At 52.6% G+C, this 12,569-nt stretch overlaps 1 protein-coding gene across 3 annotated transcripts in view; it reads right to left on the bottom strand.

The window, feature by feature from the left end:
- HIVEP3 (HIVEP zinc finger 3) overlaps positions 1-12,569 on the bottom strand; it is a 533,741-nt gene that overhangs the window by 47,391 nt on the left and 473,781 nt on the right. For all 3 annotated transcript variants that reach the window (XM_061122237.1, XM_061122235.1, XM_061122236.1), the window contains 2 exons: positions 5,890-11,492; positions 1,346-1,491 (listed from right to left, as the gene is read on the bottom strand). In XM_061122237.1, the coding sequence (XP_060978220.1) occupies positions 1,346-1,491; positions 5,890-10,950 (5,207 nt within the window). In that variant the 5' untranslated portion in view covers positions 10,951-11,492. The remainder of the gene's footprint in view (positions 1-1,345; positions 1,492-5,889; positions 11,493-12,569) is intronic.

The raw sequence follows: 12,569 nt of genomic DNA, 5'->3' as shown, positions 1-12,569 counted from the left end.
GAACACAGAGACACACGGGGGCGCTCTAACCAAGTAGCAGAAGAGGAAACCCGCCAGTCCCCAGGTGGAAAGACAGTGTTTTGAAAACCCGCTGGTCTAGTGTTTTTCAATTGGAGCAGTTACGGGAACTCTGGACAAGATATTTCTCCCCTCTGGGGACGTGTCCTTGCCACTGCAGGACGCTTGCCATCCCTGACTCCCCTCCCTATTGCTGTGACAACACAAGTCCCCAAGTTCAGTTTTCAAACACCCCTTCTCCTGGGAGACCCTGCAGGCCAGTACCGAAGGATGCCCTCCAGTGGCCTTGGGAGCTGGGCACTGCCTCCTCTCCCAGTGCTCCAGAGGAACCCGGCACCTCCCACTTTGGCCTTGTGAGTTGGGCACCTGCAAGTGCTGGAGGACTGTAGGCCCCAATGACATTCCATGCTCCTGGGGACACGGGTTCCTGGGGACCCTCCTCCCTGGGAGGCAGGTTTTCCTCCACGCCATTATCCCTCAGGACTGGGTAGGAAGAGGACTTCATTGGTTACACGGGGGACACAGACAAAGGACCCTGAGACAGACACCACGGGACCTGCGTACAGACGCCCACAGCCCAGGGAGCACACACGTGGTCACACAGAACACAGCTCGCACGACACGTCCACAGAGCCGGCCTGGAAGCAGGCACCCTGCTGGGAGCCCCGAGAGCCCCACAGCTGAGAGTTCTGAGACGTTTCAGTCATTAGGTTTACACACACAAAGCACCAAAAGTGAAAATCCAGGAGTGTTACTCTAAATGTTTACCAACTGGTGAGCCCTGGACCTGGCCAGTCCGAGAAGAGACCCAGAGACCGATGAGTGCGGTGCACAATCAACTCTGTAAACAGCCCAGCTGGCAGAGCCCATGGGACACCAGACCTGTTGCCGTGGCTGCTTAGGCAGGACAGAGGTGACTTCTGCAGTACATGCACCAAGGTAGACAGCAGTCTGCATAGGACCCAGGAGGGTCACTATCAACCCCAATGTGGGGTCTAGGAACCCAGCCAGCATCTGAGGCAAGAGGGGCTGGGGGAAAACCCAGACGGCTCCAGTCCCCAGCATACACCTGATGTCCCCCACCCCCCACCAAGGAGCCAATGTTCCTCAACAGAGGTGGACAGCAAGTCCTGCAACAATGGCACTTCCCGGAAGGCGGGAAGCCCAGGGCTCCTGTGGGCACAGCCTTGCCCGATGAGATGCTCACCACCTCTGAACACAGACCACCGTTCTGAACACAGAATGCAGGCACCACCCCCAGCCTGCGGGCAGGCGCGAGCGCTTACTGCATGGAGAGCAGACACTGCAAACCAAACATAATTCTTACCCTCCTTCGAAGATTTTGATCCTCGCCGGCTCCCCTCTCTTGGAGGCGGGAGCGTCCTCCTCCGGCTTCCCTCTCTTCTCCTCTTCTTTCTCCACTCTAGCTATCTCTTTCTGTCCTTCCGGGGAAACCAGCGAAGGGAGGCGAACCTGGCCCACCGCAGGAATGACAAAATCACGGCTGGTTAACACGTCGTCATGGAATGATGCCCACGCTTCACCGTGGCTCACTTCATCCTCGCCCTACCTGGTGACAAGGTGCTACTAGCCCCACTTTACATAAGAAGAGAAACGAATCCTCAGAGGTGAAGTCAGAACCGGGACTCTCCCAGGCCTTTCTCAGGGGAAGACCAGGCCTTCCCACAAGAGCTGCGTTTCCTCTCTTTTTTCACACTAGTCTAGGGGCTTCTGGGTACAGGTCCTCATCTTGGTCTCCCGGGTCATGCCAACCTGTGTGAGGAATGCTGCATACAGAAATGAAGACTTCACCTTTGAAGATTAACTGGCCCAATTCTCCTTTATACATCAGAATGTCAAGGCCACACAGCAAGTCAAGGGCATTTCTAGGGGCAGAAAGCAGGTCTCCTGAAGGCCCTGACCCCACCCCACACTGTTGCCAGAGCTGGACATAGAGAGGCTGCGCTGTCCACTGATGAGCATGTGTCTGGGGGGGTGAGCATTTTAGGGAACCCATTCTCTCCATGAGCTATAGGCCTTGGTGTTAAGAGCTGGCTGGATAACCTGTCCCCTGGATCCTCTGATGGTGGCAGGGGTGGGTGCACCTTTAATAGGGAGCAGTGATGCTGGGCTGGGGGCTGGAGGCTGGGGCAGGCAGTGATATTCTCATCCTACTTCATGCCATTTCATTAAGGTCAGGAAGAAATGCCCTGTTTATAGCCAGTAGGAGCAGCAACTGTGTCTCCTGGTGCTGGGACAACCTAAGGACTGAAGTCCCTGCTTCAGCCACTACACCTGATCCTACAAGGGGCTGAACAGAAAAGTAGCTGATTGGGAATCAAGGAATCTGAGTTCTAGCATCACGTAGGCCACTGCATGCTGAGCCAACCTTAGGTGGACTACTTCACCTCTCTGAGGCTCAGAGTCAAGATTAGACCATCTTAGAGATTCATTCTAGGGTCAATTTCAATGATTCAGTGACTCCTGACAATCTCTTCAGAATTGGAGATGGGGAGTGGAAACCAAGTGAGGGTATGGTCTGCCGCTTCGGCAGAAGATATCTGTTTTTATGCAATACTCATGGGTATTCAGAGCATGCTGTTTTAACTTCAATCTCAGCCTGCCATCTGGGCCATCCATGGAATGACCAAGAGGCCTCCCTCAGGTTGATGGATGCCTTCTGTCTTACAACCAGCTGTGATGTCAGAGCCAAGCTGGAGGAGGCTGGTGTTGGTGGCATCAGACACTACCAGGAAACGTGGTTGGAACTGAGCAGGGGACCAGGGATCCACTTTAAGTTTTAAAGATAATAATGTGAGTAACTACAGATAGTGATTATCAAGTGCCAACGTGCCAACCACTGTTCTAAACACACCTTGCATATTTTAACTCATTTAATTATCTCTGCATTCCTATGAGCTAAGGATTTTCTATCTTATAGCTTATTATCTCTGTCTTACTGCTGAGGAAAGCAAGGCACAGAGAGGCTAAGTAACTGACCCAAAGTCAATTAGTAAGTGAGATCAGTTCAGTTCAGTCGCTCAGTCATGTCTGACTCTTTGTGACCCCATGAATCGCAGCATACCAGGCCTCCCTGTCCATCACCAACTCCCAGAGTTTACTCAAACTCATGTCTATCGAGTCGGTAATGCCATCCAAGTCATCTCATCCTCCGTCATTCCCTTCTCCTCCTGCCCCCAATCCCTCCCAGCATCAGGGTCTTTTCCAATGAGTCAACTCTTCGCATGAGGTGGCCAAAGTATTGGAGTTTCAGCTTCAGCATCAGTCCTTCCAATGAACACCCAGGACTGATCTCCTTTAGGATGGACTGGTTGGATTGGGGAACTCAAATTTGGGCAATCTGGCACTTAAGCCCTTGTTCTAAATCTATATTAAGTAGCAACAGTGCATGCAGTTGTCAAAATTATCTCCAAGGAGAAAAAAGGAAGGAGAAACTTAGGGAACGAAATGTGGCTGCAACGTGAACTCTTGTATAAGCCTGGGATTTTCCATGGCTTAAACAGGGGAAAAAAAAAAATGTATGTGACCAAACTCAAACCTGATTGGGTGGCCTAGACCTGCATAAAGATGGTTAGGAAGAGCTTTGAAATGCTGATATTGCCCAAAGGGCTTTTCCAGAGCTACTAACAGTGAATGGAAGCTATGGGATGACAAATGTCAGGTCAGTATAATAGGGAACTTTCTTAAAGTACTATCCAAAGATGGGTTGGGTTGTACTAAGGGGTGGTGAGCACCCCATCACTGGATATATGCAAGCAGAGATCAGAGAGAGGGATGATTGTAGAAAGGCATCAAGCAATGAGCTATGCAGTTATAGTAATGTACCAGATTGGTGAGCTTCTGGTAGGAAATATGCTAAGTTTATGTGTTTAAGTGAAAGTCTCCAGTCATGTCTGACTCTTTGTGACCCCATGGACTGTACAGTCTATGTAATTCTCTAGGCCAGAATACTGGAGTAGGCTGCCATGCCCTTCTCCAGGGGATCTTCCCAACCCAGGGATCGAACCCAGGTCTCCTGCATTGCAGGCGGATTCTTTACCAGCTGATCCAAGTGAACCAAATGATACATTCCAGGAAAAAGTTGCAGCTCATTTTAGGAAAGCAGCATTTTAAACAAATGGTTGTCAAACCCAGTTAAGCCAAATTAATTCTTTGTTTTTCTTACACTACCTTTCAGTGTTCAGTCATTAAAATAGAGGAGCAGTTCAGATCATCCAAAAGAACTTTAGAGTGAGATCTAGTTTTGAATCCAGGCCATTTACTATGTTTGGGACCTTGTGCAAGTTACCTGACTTCTTTATGCTTTGGTCTCTTTATCCATCAAATAATGATATAGAACCCTATCAATGTGGTTGTGAGGAAAAAAGTCATGTTGGGCATAGTACTTGGTACATAGTAGGTGCACTATAAGTTCTAAGTATGAATATAATTACCACAGCATCTTGGGAGTAGCCACAGCCAGTAAGAGACAGAGGAGACTGATTAGTCATGATGTTTATAGCAAAAGTGGAAACCTCATTTAAGGATGTCTGTAGACTGACAAGCATATTTAGAGAATAAATTTGGGAAACAGTTTGGTGAAAAATATCCAGGCGAGCTAAGGAGAAAGTCAATGCACAAGCATCACTCAATAAAAGAGGAGGATGCAAATATAGAAGTTAATGAACATAGTTTGTTCATTTATCTACAATAAGGATTTAGTTTAGGGGGATTTATTTGGTCAAAGGATCTGTTCTAAAGACTTACTAACAGAGATCTTTAAATTTGTAGTCACTTTTACAGTCTTCTTTCCTCGAATAATTGAAAGAAGAAAATAGACTCTCTGGAGTCAGACACGTCTGGGTTCAAATTCTGGGTTTGCCAAATACTTGCCATGTGCCCTGGACCTCTCTCACCTTCTGACTCTCAGTTCCCTCATCTACAGAATGGAAATGGTACTGCTACCTCACAGGCGGTGATGAACATCAACTGGATTCAAGTGCCCAGAACAATGCCTGGCACAGTGAGGCTACTCAACCAATAAGACCAACTGTTATTCCACAAACATCAAGTCAGCATAGCACATCATGGCCTGAATCCTTATGCTGGCCTTGTCACCTGACAAGGTGACACCAGGATAGGGAGGTGTCACCAGTCTGAAGCAAACTTGGAATTATCAAATATCAATTTCCCTGAACTTACAGAGATCAAGATTTTATGCCTCATAATGCAGCCTCAAGTCAGAGGCAATGGAGGAGAAAACATGAGCATAGCCAGTGTTGTGCACTACCACCAGCATAGATGAGTCAAGCTGTGGAACTGTCACCTACTGGTAAAGAGGGATACTACAGTTAAGCTCTATTTGCTCTTCTACTCACATAAAAGAAAAGAAGAATATTTCAGGAGTCTTTTTTGTCAAACTCTAGACTCTCTGAGAAAGTCTCAAGTGGCACCAGAGAACAGAAATAGTAGATGTGGAGAATAAGAAAAGCGGGAAAAGACTAACACTATAAGGAAGAAACATGTGTTGGAGTAGCCTAAAATTCTCAAACTGTGGCAGGCATTCCCATCAGCAAGGTTTTTCAACTCAGTCTTTTGGATGAGATTGTTTCTTTGATATTCCAATGGAAGCTAATGGGAACGTGGGTCACTTTAAAGTTTATTTTATTGAAATGCATTTAGTCCAGTGATATGCGGGACACTGACAAAGAAATCCAATAAATAAGGTGGCCAGTCACAGCTGATAGAGAGGAAATCTGCCCACTCAGCTGGCTCTCGTTTTGTAAATGGACCTTGAGGAGAATGTGGCTTTAAAAGCTCAACAAAGGCTTTTACAATCAGTGAGTAGAGGAAAAACAAGACTGAACTCACCTCTGTCATGCGGGGCTTGCGGGAGCTGGATGGCACAAGCCTTCCTGTCTCAGGATGTGGAGCTGTGGCCATGGTGTATGTCTCTTTGCTCACCTTCTGCTTAGACCTCAGGAGGGACAAAGCAGCTTTAGTGGAAACCCCTGGAAGGTTGGGGTTGTACAAACTTATGCACCAACCAGCGTAAACAGAGGACCTCCTATCTGCATGCTGGATGTGATTTGGCTTAATGTAGTTTAAATAGCACCAACTGACATTAGTGGTTGTGTGGAGGCTGGGGAACTGCAGTACCTTCTTTGAGTCCGTACCTTCTTGCAACTTGGCTGGTCTGGGGGGTGTTTCTGACAGAGGTTGTGAGCTGGGAGGTGCCAGTGGAGGGAGGTCAGCTTGTTCCTTGGAATCTTCTTTCTTCACACTCGATGGGAGTAATCCTCTTCGGTGAGGTTTACCAGATGGTTGGGCATATTCCTTCAAAGCCTCTGAGCCTGAGGCTGTTACATGGGGCAATGAAGGCTGAGGAAGGGGAGGAATTTCCTTTGGGTCAGATGGATCTGAGGACAGGCTGGGGAGTGTTTCTAGTTCCCTCCTGCCCTGGCCCTGGCTGCCCAAGTGGGACTTCTCTGATCTCTTGCTATCCTCGGTGCTGCTAAGCACCACACTACATGGTTTCACAAGTTCAAATTTTTCATCTGCCTTAGAAGCCTCCTCTTCCTTCACTCTTTTTTGCTGCTGGGTTTCCATGGTAAGTTCAAGGCTGCCAGCTGGTGAAAGGACACGCTTGCTTCCTCCCACTGTTGATGAACTCCCCTCCAGGCTCAAGACACTTTCTGATGCCAGGGAAGTGCCTTTTCTTTCAGGTAATGTCACAGGCACTCTCAGGAATGGAGTCGGGAAACCTCTGCTCTGCTCTTCACTTACTCCCGCCAGTCTGGGCCCGACCTTGTACACATCTGCCCCACACACAGACGTCCCCTTGCATGACGGCTCCTCGAACTTGGGAAGAGCCACAGTTGCTGAGCTGCCTTGGGACTGGGTAACCAGGATCTGGGAGAGAGTGGTGTACATGGCACTCCCATAGGACGGCATGTTGGTCTGGATGCGGACGGGCACAACTAGAGACACCATGGTGTCTGGACAGGCAGGCAGGGCCAGCGGGGGGGCTGATGTGGGTGCTGAGCAGCTGGACGGGGGAGCCACAGTGGGCAGCTGGATGTCACTGCTGTACTCTGTGCTGGGGGAGAGGCCAGGGGTTCCTGTTGCCAGTGTGGCCAGGCTAGTTTTGATCTGGGGCATGTGGCTTTCCACTTCACCGGGAAGCTGAAGGGTGAACTGGGATTGCAGAGGCAGGAAAAACCCAGAAGAAAGTGCTGAGGAGGCAGGGTAAGGCATGGGGAGAAATGAAGGGGGTTGTCGGAATGGGATGTTGGCTGGGTGAGGCATGAGCTGGGGGACGTGGAGTTGGCCTGGGTGTAGAACAGTAGGTTGGAGAGGAAGTGGGGGGGCTTGAAATAAGGAGGGAGGAAGTGGGGGCATGGAGTATGGTGTGGAGAGCAGGCTGGACATGGCCTGGGTGGGGAAGAACTCTGAAGACTGTCCTGGCTCAGGCTGTAGGAGGTGCTGGAAGGAGAAAAGGGAGACAGGTGGGGGCAGGTAGGGTTTCTCCTGCAACGGGAGCTGAGCAATGGGGTGGGGGAACACCTGCAGTGCTTCTGTGTATGGTGGAGTGGCCCCCAGCGCTGGTCTGTCCTGCACCTGGCTCTTGCCTCCCGGGTGCCCGCTGTGTGAGGCAGCTGCAGAGGAAACTAGGGGCAATGCGCCTTTGGCCAAAGATTTACTGGATGAGGGTTTTGCTTCCTCACTCTCCGGTCTTCCCTTGGGGGTGGCCTCTGGCTCGGTTTCAGGAGGCCTGCTCAGAGAAGCCTGTCTCACCAAAAAGCATTTTCTTCTCTCTGGTGGGGCTGCTGAGGCCACTGGAGCTGCTGGAGTTGGTGCCGAAGGGCCTGTCAAGGACAAGCTGCCATAGTCGAAGGATTTGCTGCGTGTCTCAGTCATATGGGTGGAGTGGGAGACGTTGGGGCTTTGTTCTGAGGCTGACCTCCGCATCTCACGGGCATGCGGGTGGTGGCTGGGGACAGTCAGCATGTGGGTGCCCAAGGGTTTGGAGCGTGTGTCTGACGAGGGCCCGGCGGCTTCAGCTTTTCCATGGTCATCTCTCTCGAAGGAGGCAGAGCGGCTGGACCCGCTCAACGAGACACTGCTCTCCTGGCTCGGGCTGCGAGACAGAGGCACGGAGGACTCAAAACTGGACTCCCCCGATGACTGGGCCATCTCTGCCAGGCGCAGTCTCTTCTTCTTGGGTGGCAGCTTCTCAGCTGGGAGCTGGGCAAGCGTCTGGCTGCGCTGGGGCCACTGGAACTCCTCTGTCTTCTCCGGCTCCTTCGGGGGCGGCTCCGGCTCTGTGTCTGGCCGGTCAGGCTCCTCGGTCACCAGGATTTCGGGAACCTGAATGTTGGGCTGGCGGACCAACCTGGGCTGCAGGGAGTGGGCCGAGCGTCCGTGTGGGGCGGGCGGGGGTGATGAGAAGGGGGCCGCAGACTTGTCTTCCCCTTCCAAACCGCCAGGCTGCTCCAGAGAGTCAGATTTCTCAAAGGAGCTGGTGTGCTGGATGACAGAAATTTCTTTGGAGGTGGTTCTCCTCTCCTTCCCTGATTCTGAACTGGATCCTGGCTTAGGAGTCCTTGGCTGGAAGCCTGCGGATCCCTCCAGGGAGGGCACTGACTTACTCGGCTCTGCTGGTGACTTGCTGGACTCCAAGGGAAGGTTCCGCACAGCCTCTGAAGGCCCAGGGCCGCCGAACTGACTCTTTGTGGACTCAAAGCCGGGCGGCTCCTCCTCATCCCCGAGGCTCTTCTCTTTCCTCCTTTTCCTCAGTGGAGTGAGTTCCAAGGTGGTCCCCAGTTTGTAATGCATCATCTGGGACCAGGGCTCATGCTCAGCCTGGCTCTTTTCGGCCTCCGGAGACACATGAGCACCCACGGTGACTGGCTTTGCCATCTGAAGCTCTGAGCAGTAGTACTTTTTATGGGCCTCATAGTTGTCCCTTTTCTTGTACCGAGCACCACATATGTTACATTCATAGATCACCCCTTTCGTTTTCAAACCCTTCTTGGTCTTTTTGGTGAGGTCACTTTCCCTGGGTTCCGGTTCATCTACAGGTTTGGAGGCTGTGTCTTTGCTGCTGGGCCCTGCCTCCTCAGAACTGTACTCTCCGCCCAAAGGTAGTTCGATGGCCGGCTGGCGCTTGAGCATCCGGGGGTGGGAGGTAAACAGTTGACTGCTGCGGCTCAGGGCTTCCGAGTCGGCGACATGGTCGTCGAAGGAGTAGCTGCCTCGGAAGGTGTGGTGGGGGGTACTGAGGGTGCAGGTGGCAGAAGGCATTGAGTGGCTTCTCAGCAGAGGCACAGGGGGGGTGGTGCTGGGTGGGCGCTGGAGGCTCAGCAGTGATTGTTCGGGCTTCGCTTTCTCGCTGTGGGAGGACAGTGGCTCCCGGTAGAGGCTGGATTTGGGTGACTCCATGCTGCTCCGCCGTGACAGCGAGCTCCTCCTGGGCTTCACACTGTCTATCTCGCTGGTGTCCACCACGGCTTCATTGATGGTGATGAGTTTGGTGATATGCTCAATCACCTGCGTCCGGGGCACGGACAGAGGCACCAGGCTGGGCTTGTCTTCGGTGGACAGGGGCAGGAGGGGCTGGGTGGAGGTGGCCGTCAGCATTGCAGTCCGCTGCCCGATTCTCCCGCACTTGCCAAAGATGATCTCGGCGTAGGACCTGGCATTGGTGTTTGGGGGGCTGACCTGCTGTTCGGCACTCTCAGAGCGTGAGAAATACCCAGATTCGGTGCTGCCTTTGCTGCCCGGGCTCAGGAACGCCTGCTCGTCAATCACCTTCTTCCTCTCACTCAAGCGAAGGGCCAGCTTCTGCTTTATCGTGTGGGTGTCTTCAGGTTTATGGCTCAGGGGGTGTTCAGATGAGGGTTCCGCAAAGGGAGCGGGGTCCTCGAGCGATGGGGCCGAGCTGGACTGGGACAAGGAACAGCGTTCGTGGCTGGAGCCCTGGCTCCCGGAGCTGTACAAACTGCTGGACAGGAGTGGGTGCTTGGGCCTCGGGGAGAGCTCTGTGGGGTGTGCGGACGTGGCGCCCGTCTCCTCTTCCGAATCGGTGCTTTCTCCCTCAGTGGGCTCCTCAAACTCTTCCCCAGGGATCCTCTCCATCTCCAGCCCTGGGGGATACATCTCACCACCCATTCCCGAGGCCAGGCCGGCTTTGATGCGGTGGGCGTGGGACTTCCTGTGCTTGTAGAGGTTACTCTTGGTCTTGAAGGAGAAGCCACAGGGGCCGCAGGGGTAGGGCCTCTCGCCTGTGTGTGAGCGGATGTGTTTCTGGAGCACGCTGGGCTTGGCACAGGGGCGGCTGCAGTACTGGCATATGTACTTGCCGGGCTTCTGTGGTTTCCTCTCCTTCTTGTGTGCCTCTTCCGTGGGCTTCAGGGAGACCTGGGAGGGACGGGGCACAAAGACTTTGGGGATGCCAGGCAGGTCCTCGGGAGGAATGATGGAAGCATGCGAAGGGAGGAGCTGGCTTTGAGGATGGAGCCCAGGGGTCACAAAAGAGCCTGAGGGTCCAGGTCTCATGGGGTCGACCAGCTGCCATGTGGACCCCTCTAGGAGATGCTCGGGTTTGCCGGGCGACATGAATGCTGGTGTCAGAGGGTGCTGCGGAAGCTGGGAGATGTGGACCGAGGCTTCGAGGGAGGACCTCTTGGGGGGTTTCTGCGGCTGGCCTGTTTTCTCCTGAGAGCCTTCCCTAAGAACCGACGAGGGGCCTGGGAAGGGCTGCGGGGCTAGTAGCTCTTGGAGGGGGCCCTCTTGAGTGGCGGCGGTGCTGCTGCCAGGGTACGGGGCGCTGGATGAGACACTGGTCTGAATGGCCTCTCCTTTGGTCAGCCGCTTCCGGGGACTTCCCTCAGCCTTCTTGGTGCCCTTGACACTTTGTTCAGGATCCATGACCTCCACAGGACTTCAGATGCTATTCAGGGAGGGTCGGAGCAGGCCACATTTATGAATAATTCAAACGTCCCAAGGAGGCGTCTGGCTTGGGTAACATTGGTCAAGAGCTACGGAAGTCAAACCCAAGGTGGTTTGGGGAGTTTTTTAAATTTTTTTTTCCAAGTGTCACTGGCTACAAGTGGACTCAGGTCAGGTCATCAGGGCCCAGACTATTCACATTGGTGAGGCATGGCCCTCTACTTCACAGACAGAAAATGCACCAGCACTTTCTGCCTGAATGTCTGTTGTGGAAACGTCATGAAGGATGTCAGAGTCGCCATCATATTGTTTCAGTTGGCAGTGGCAAGTGGCCCCCCACAAGTCCCCTGTGTGCTATGCGATCCGTGGACGGCTAGAGATGGCCGTGAGCATGGTCCAGGCATCCCTGGTCCCGGCACAAGAGAAGCCACGCTGGGTGCCGTGGGCAGCTCCGTTCCAACTCTTCTGCCCTTTTGTCTGGTGTTGGAGATGAATGGTCACGGAGGGGAATTCACGCTCTTCTACTTGACCAAAGCACACACACACAGAAATACACACACAAAGAGAAGAGAAGAGAGGGTTACTGCAACTCATCCACAGATCATGCAGCTCCAGTGAGACCTGGTGTGATCCCTAAAGGTTAACCAGGGAGATGCAACCCAAGCCCACAGCCCCGGACCCTGTGCACCAGAGCACTCTTGGCACCTCCTCTGCCCACATTTCCAGAGGAGCCAGTGACTCTGAATGTCCACTGTGGTTCTGAAGACTGTGGCTCTGTGGGGCGTCAGGAGCAGAATAGACTCTGGGAACCATGGGGGCACTTAGGGATGACAGGCTTGGATTCTAGTCTCTGCTCAGAGAGCGACTCTAAATGGGTTTCAGCTCCCTAAGCCTCAGTTGCGTCACCTATGAAATGAAATAATATCTATGAAATAATAGCAATTCCTGGCTCAACTTCATCTCGAGCTGCAGTGCATCCAACATGAAAATGGACATGGATGCCACTGGATGAATGCCAGCTGGTCCCGTGGCCAGTGCAAGAGTTGGAGCTGGTTGGTCATCTGGAGATGAGCTTTCTATGAGAGGGACTGTTCTCAGGTTAGTATTTCTCTCTCTCTCTCTGGCCCTGAGTTCTGAAGGTATCCAGGCTTATGGCTTTGCCAACTGTCGCTAACCTACCTCCCAAGCCTGGTGTTTAATGAAAAAGCTAAAACCACCATCCCTGCGGTGGTTCACAGTCTAACACAGGGTGACCTCCAGAGCCACTAAGCAATACCTGGAAGGTCATTCTGGAAGCTTCCTCCACTTTCCAGCCTTTTTTTGTCCAGTCAGTGGCCCAGGGATACCCTAGAAGGGGCTCAGAATAGAGGTCCTTGTCAAACTGAGGGGCAAAGCTGGTCAGAGGGGAGCCCCAAGTATGTCTGCCCTGCCAGGATCAGCTGAAAGTTGGGCAGCCAAGGCTTTCTGGGCTCTGAGGGCATTGCAGGGCCCTTTTCCCCAAGAGCACAGACAGAACTTCAAAGCTGGACGTCACTGTGAACTTTGTCTCACCAGCCATCTTACTTTCCAGTGAGTGAAACTAAGGACTGCAGGGGGAG

The sequence above is a fragment of the Dama dama genome, chromosome 20 (assembly GCF_033118175.1).
Source record: "Dama dama isolate Ldn47 chromosome 20, ASM3311817v1, whole genome shotgun sequence".
NCBI lineage: Eukaryota > Metazoa > Chordata > Mammalia > Artiodactyla > Cervidae > Dama > Dama dama.
The sequence above is the reverse complement of the archived record's forward strand: the minus strand, read 5'-3'. Positions and strand labels throughout refer to the sequence as shown.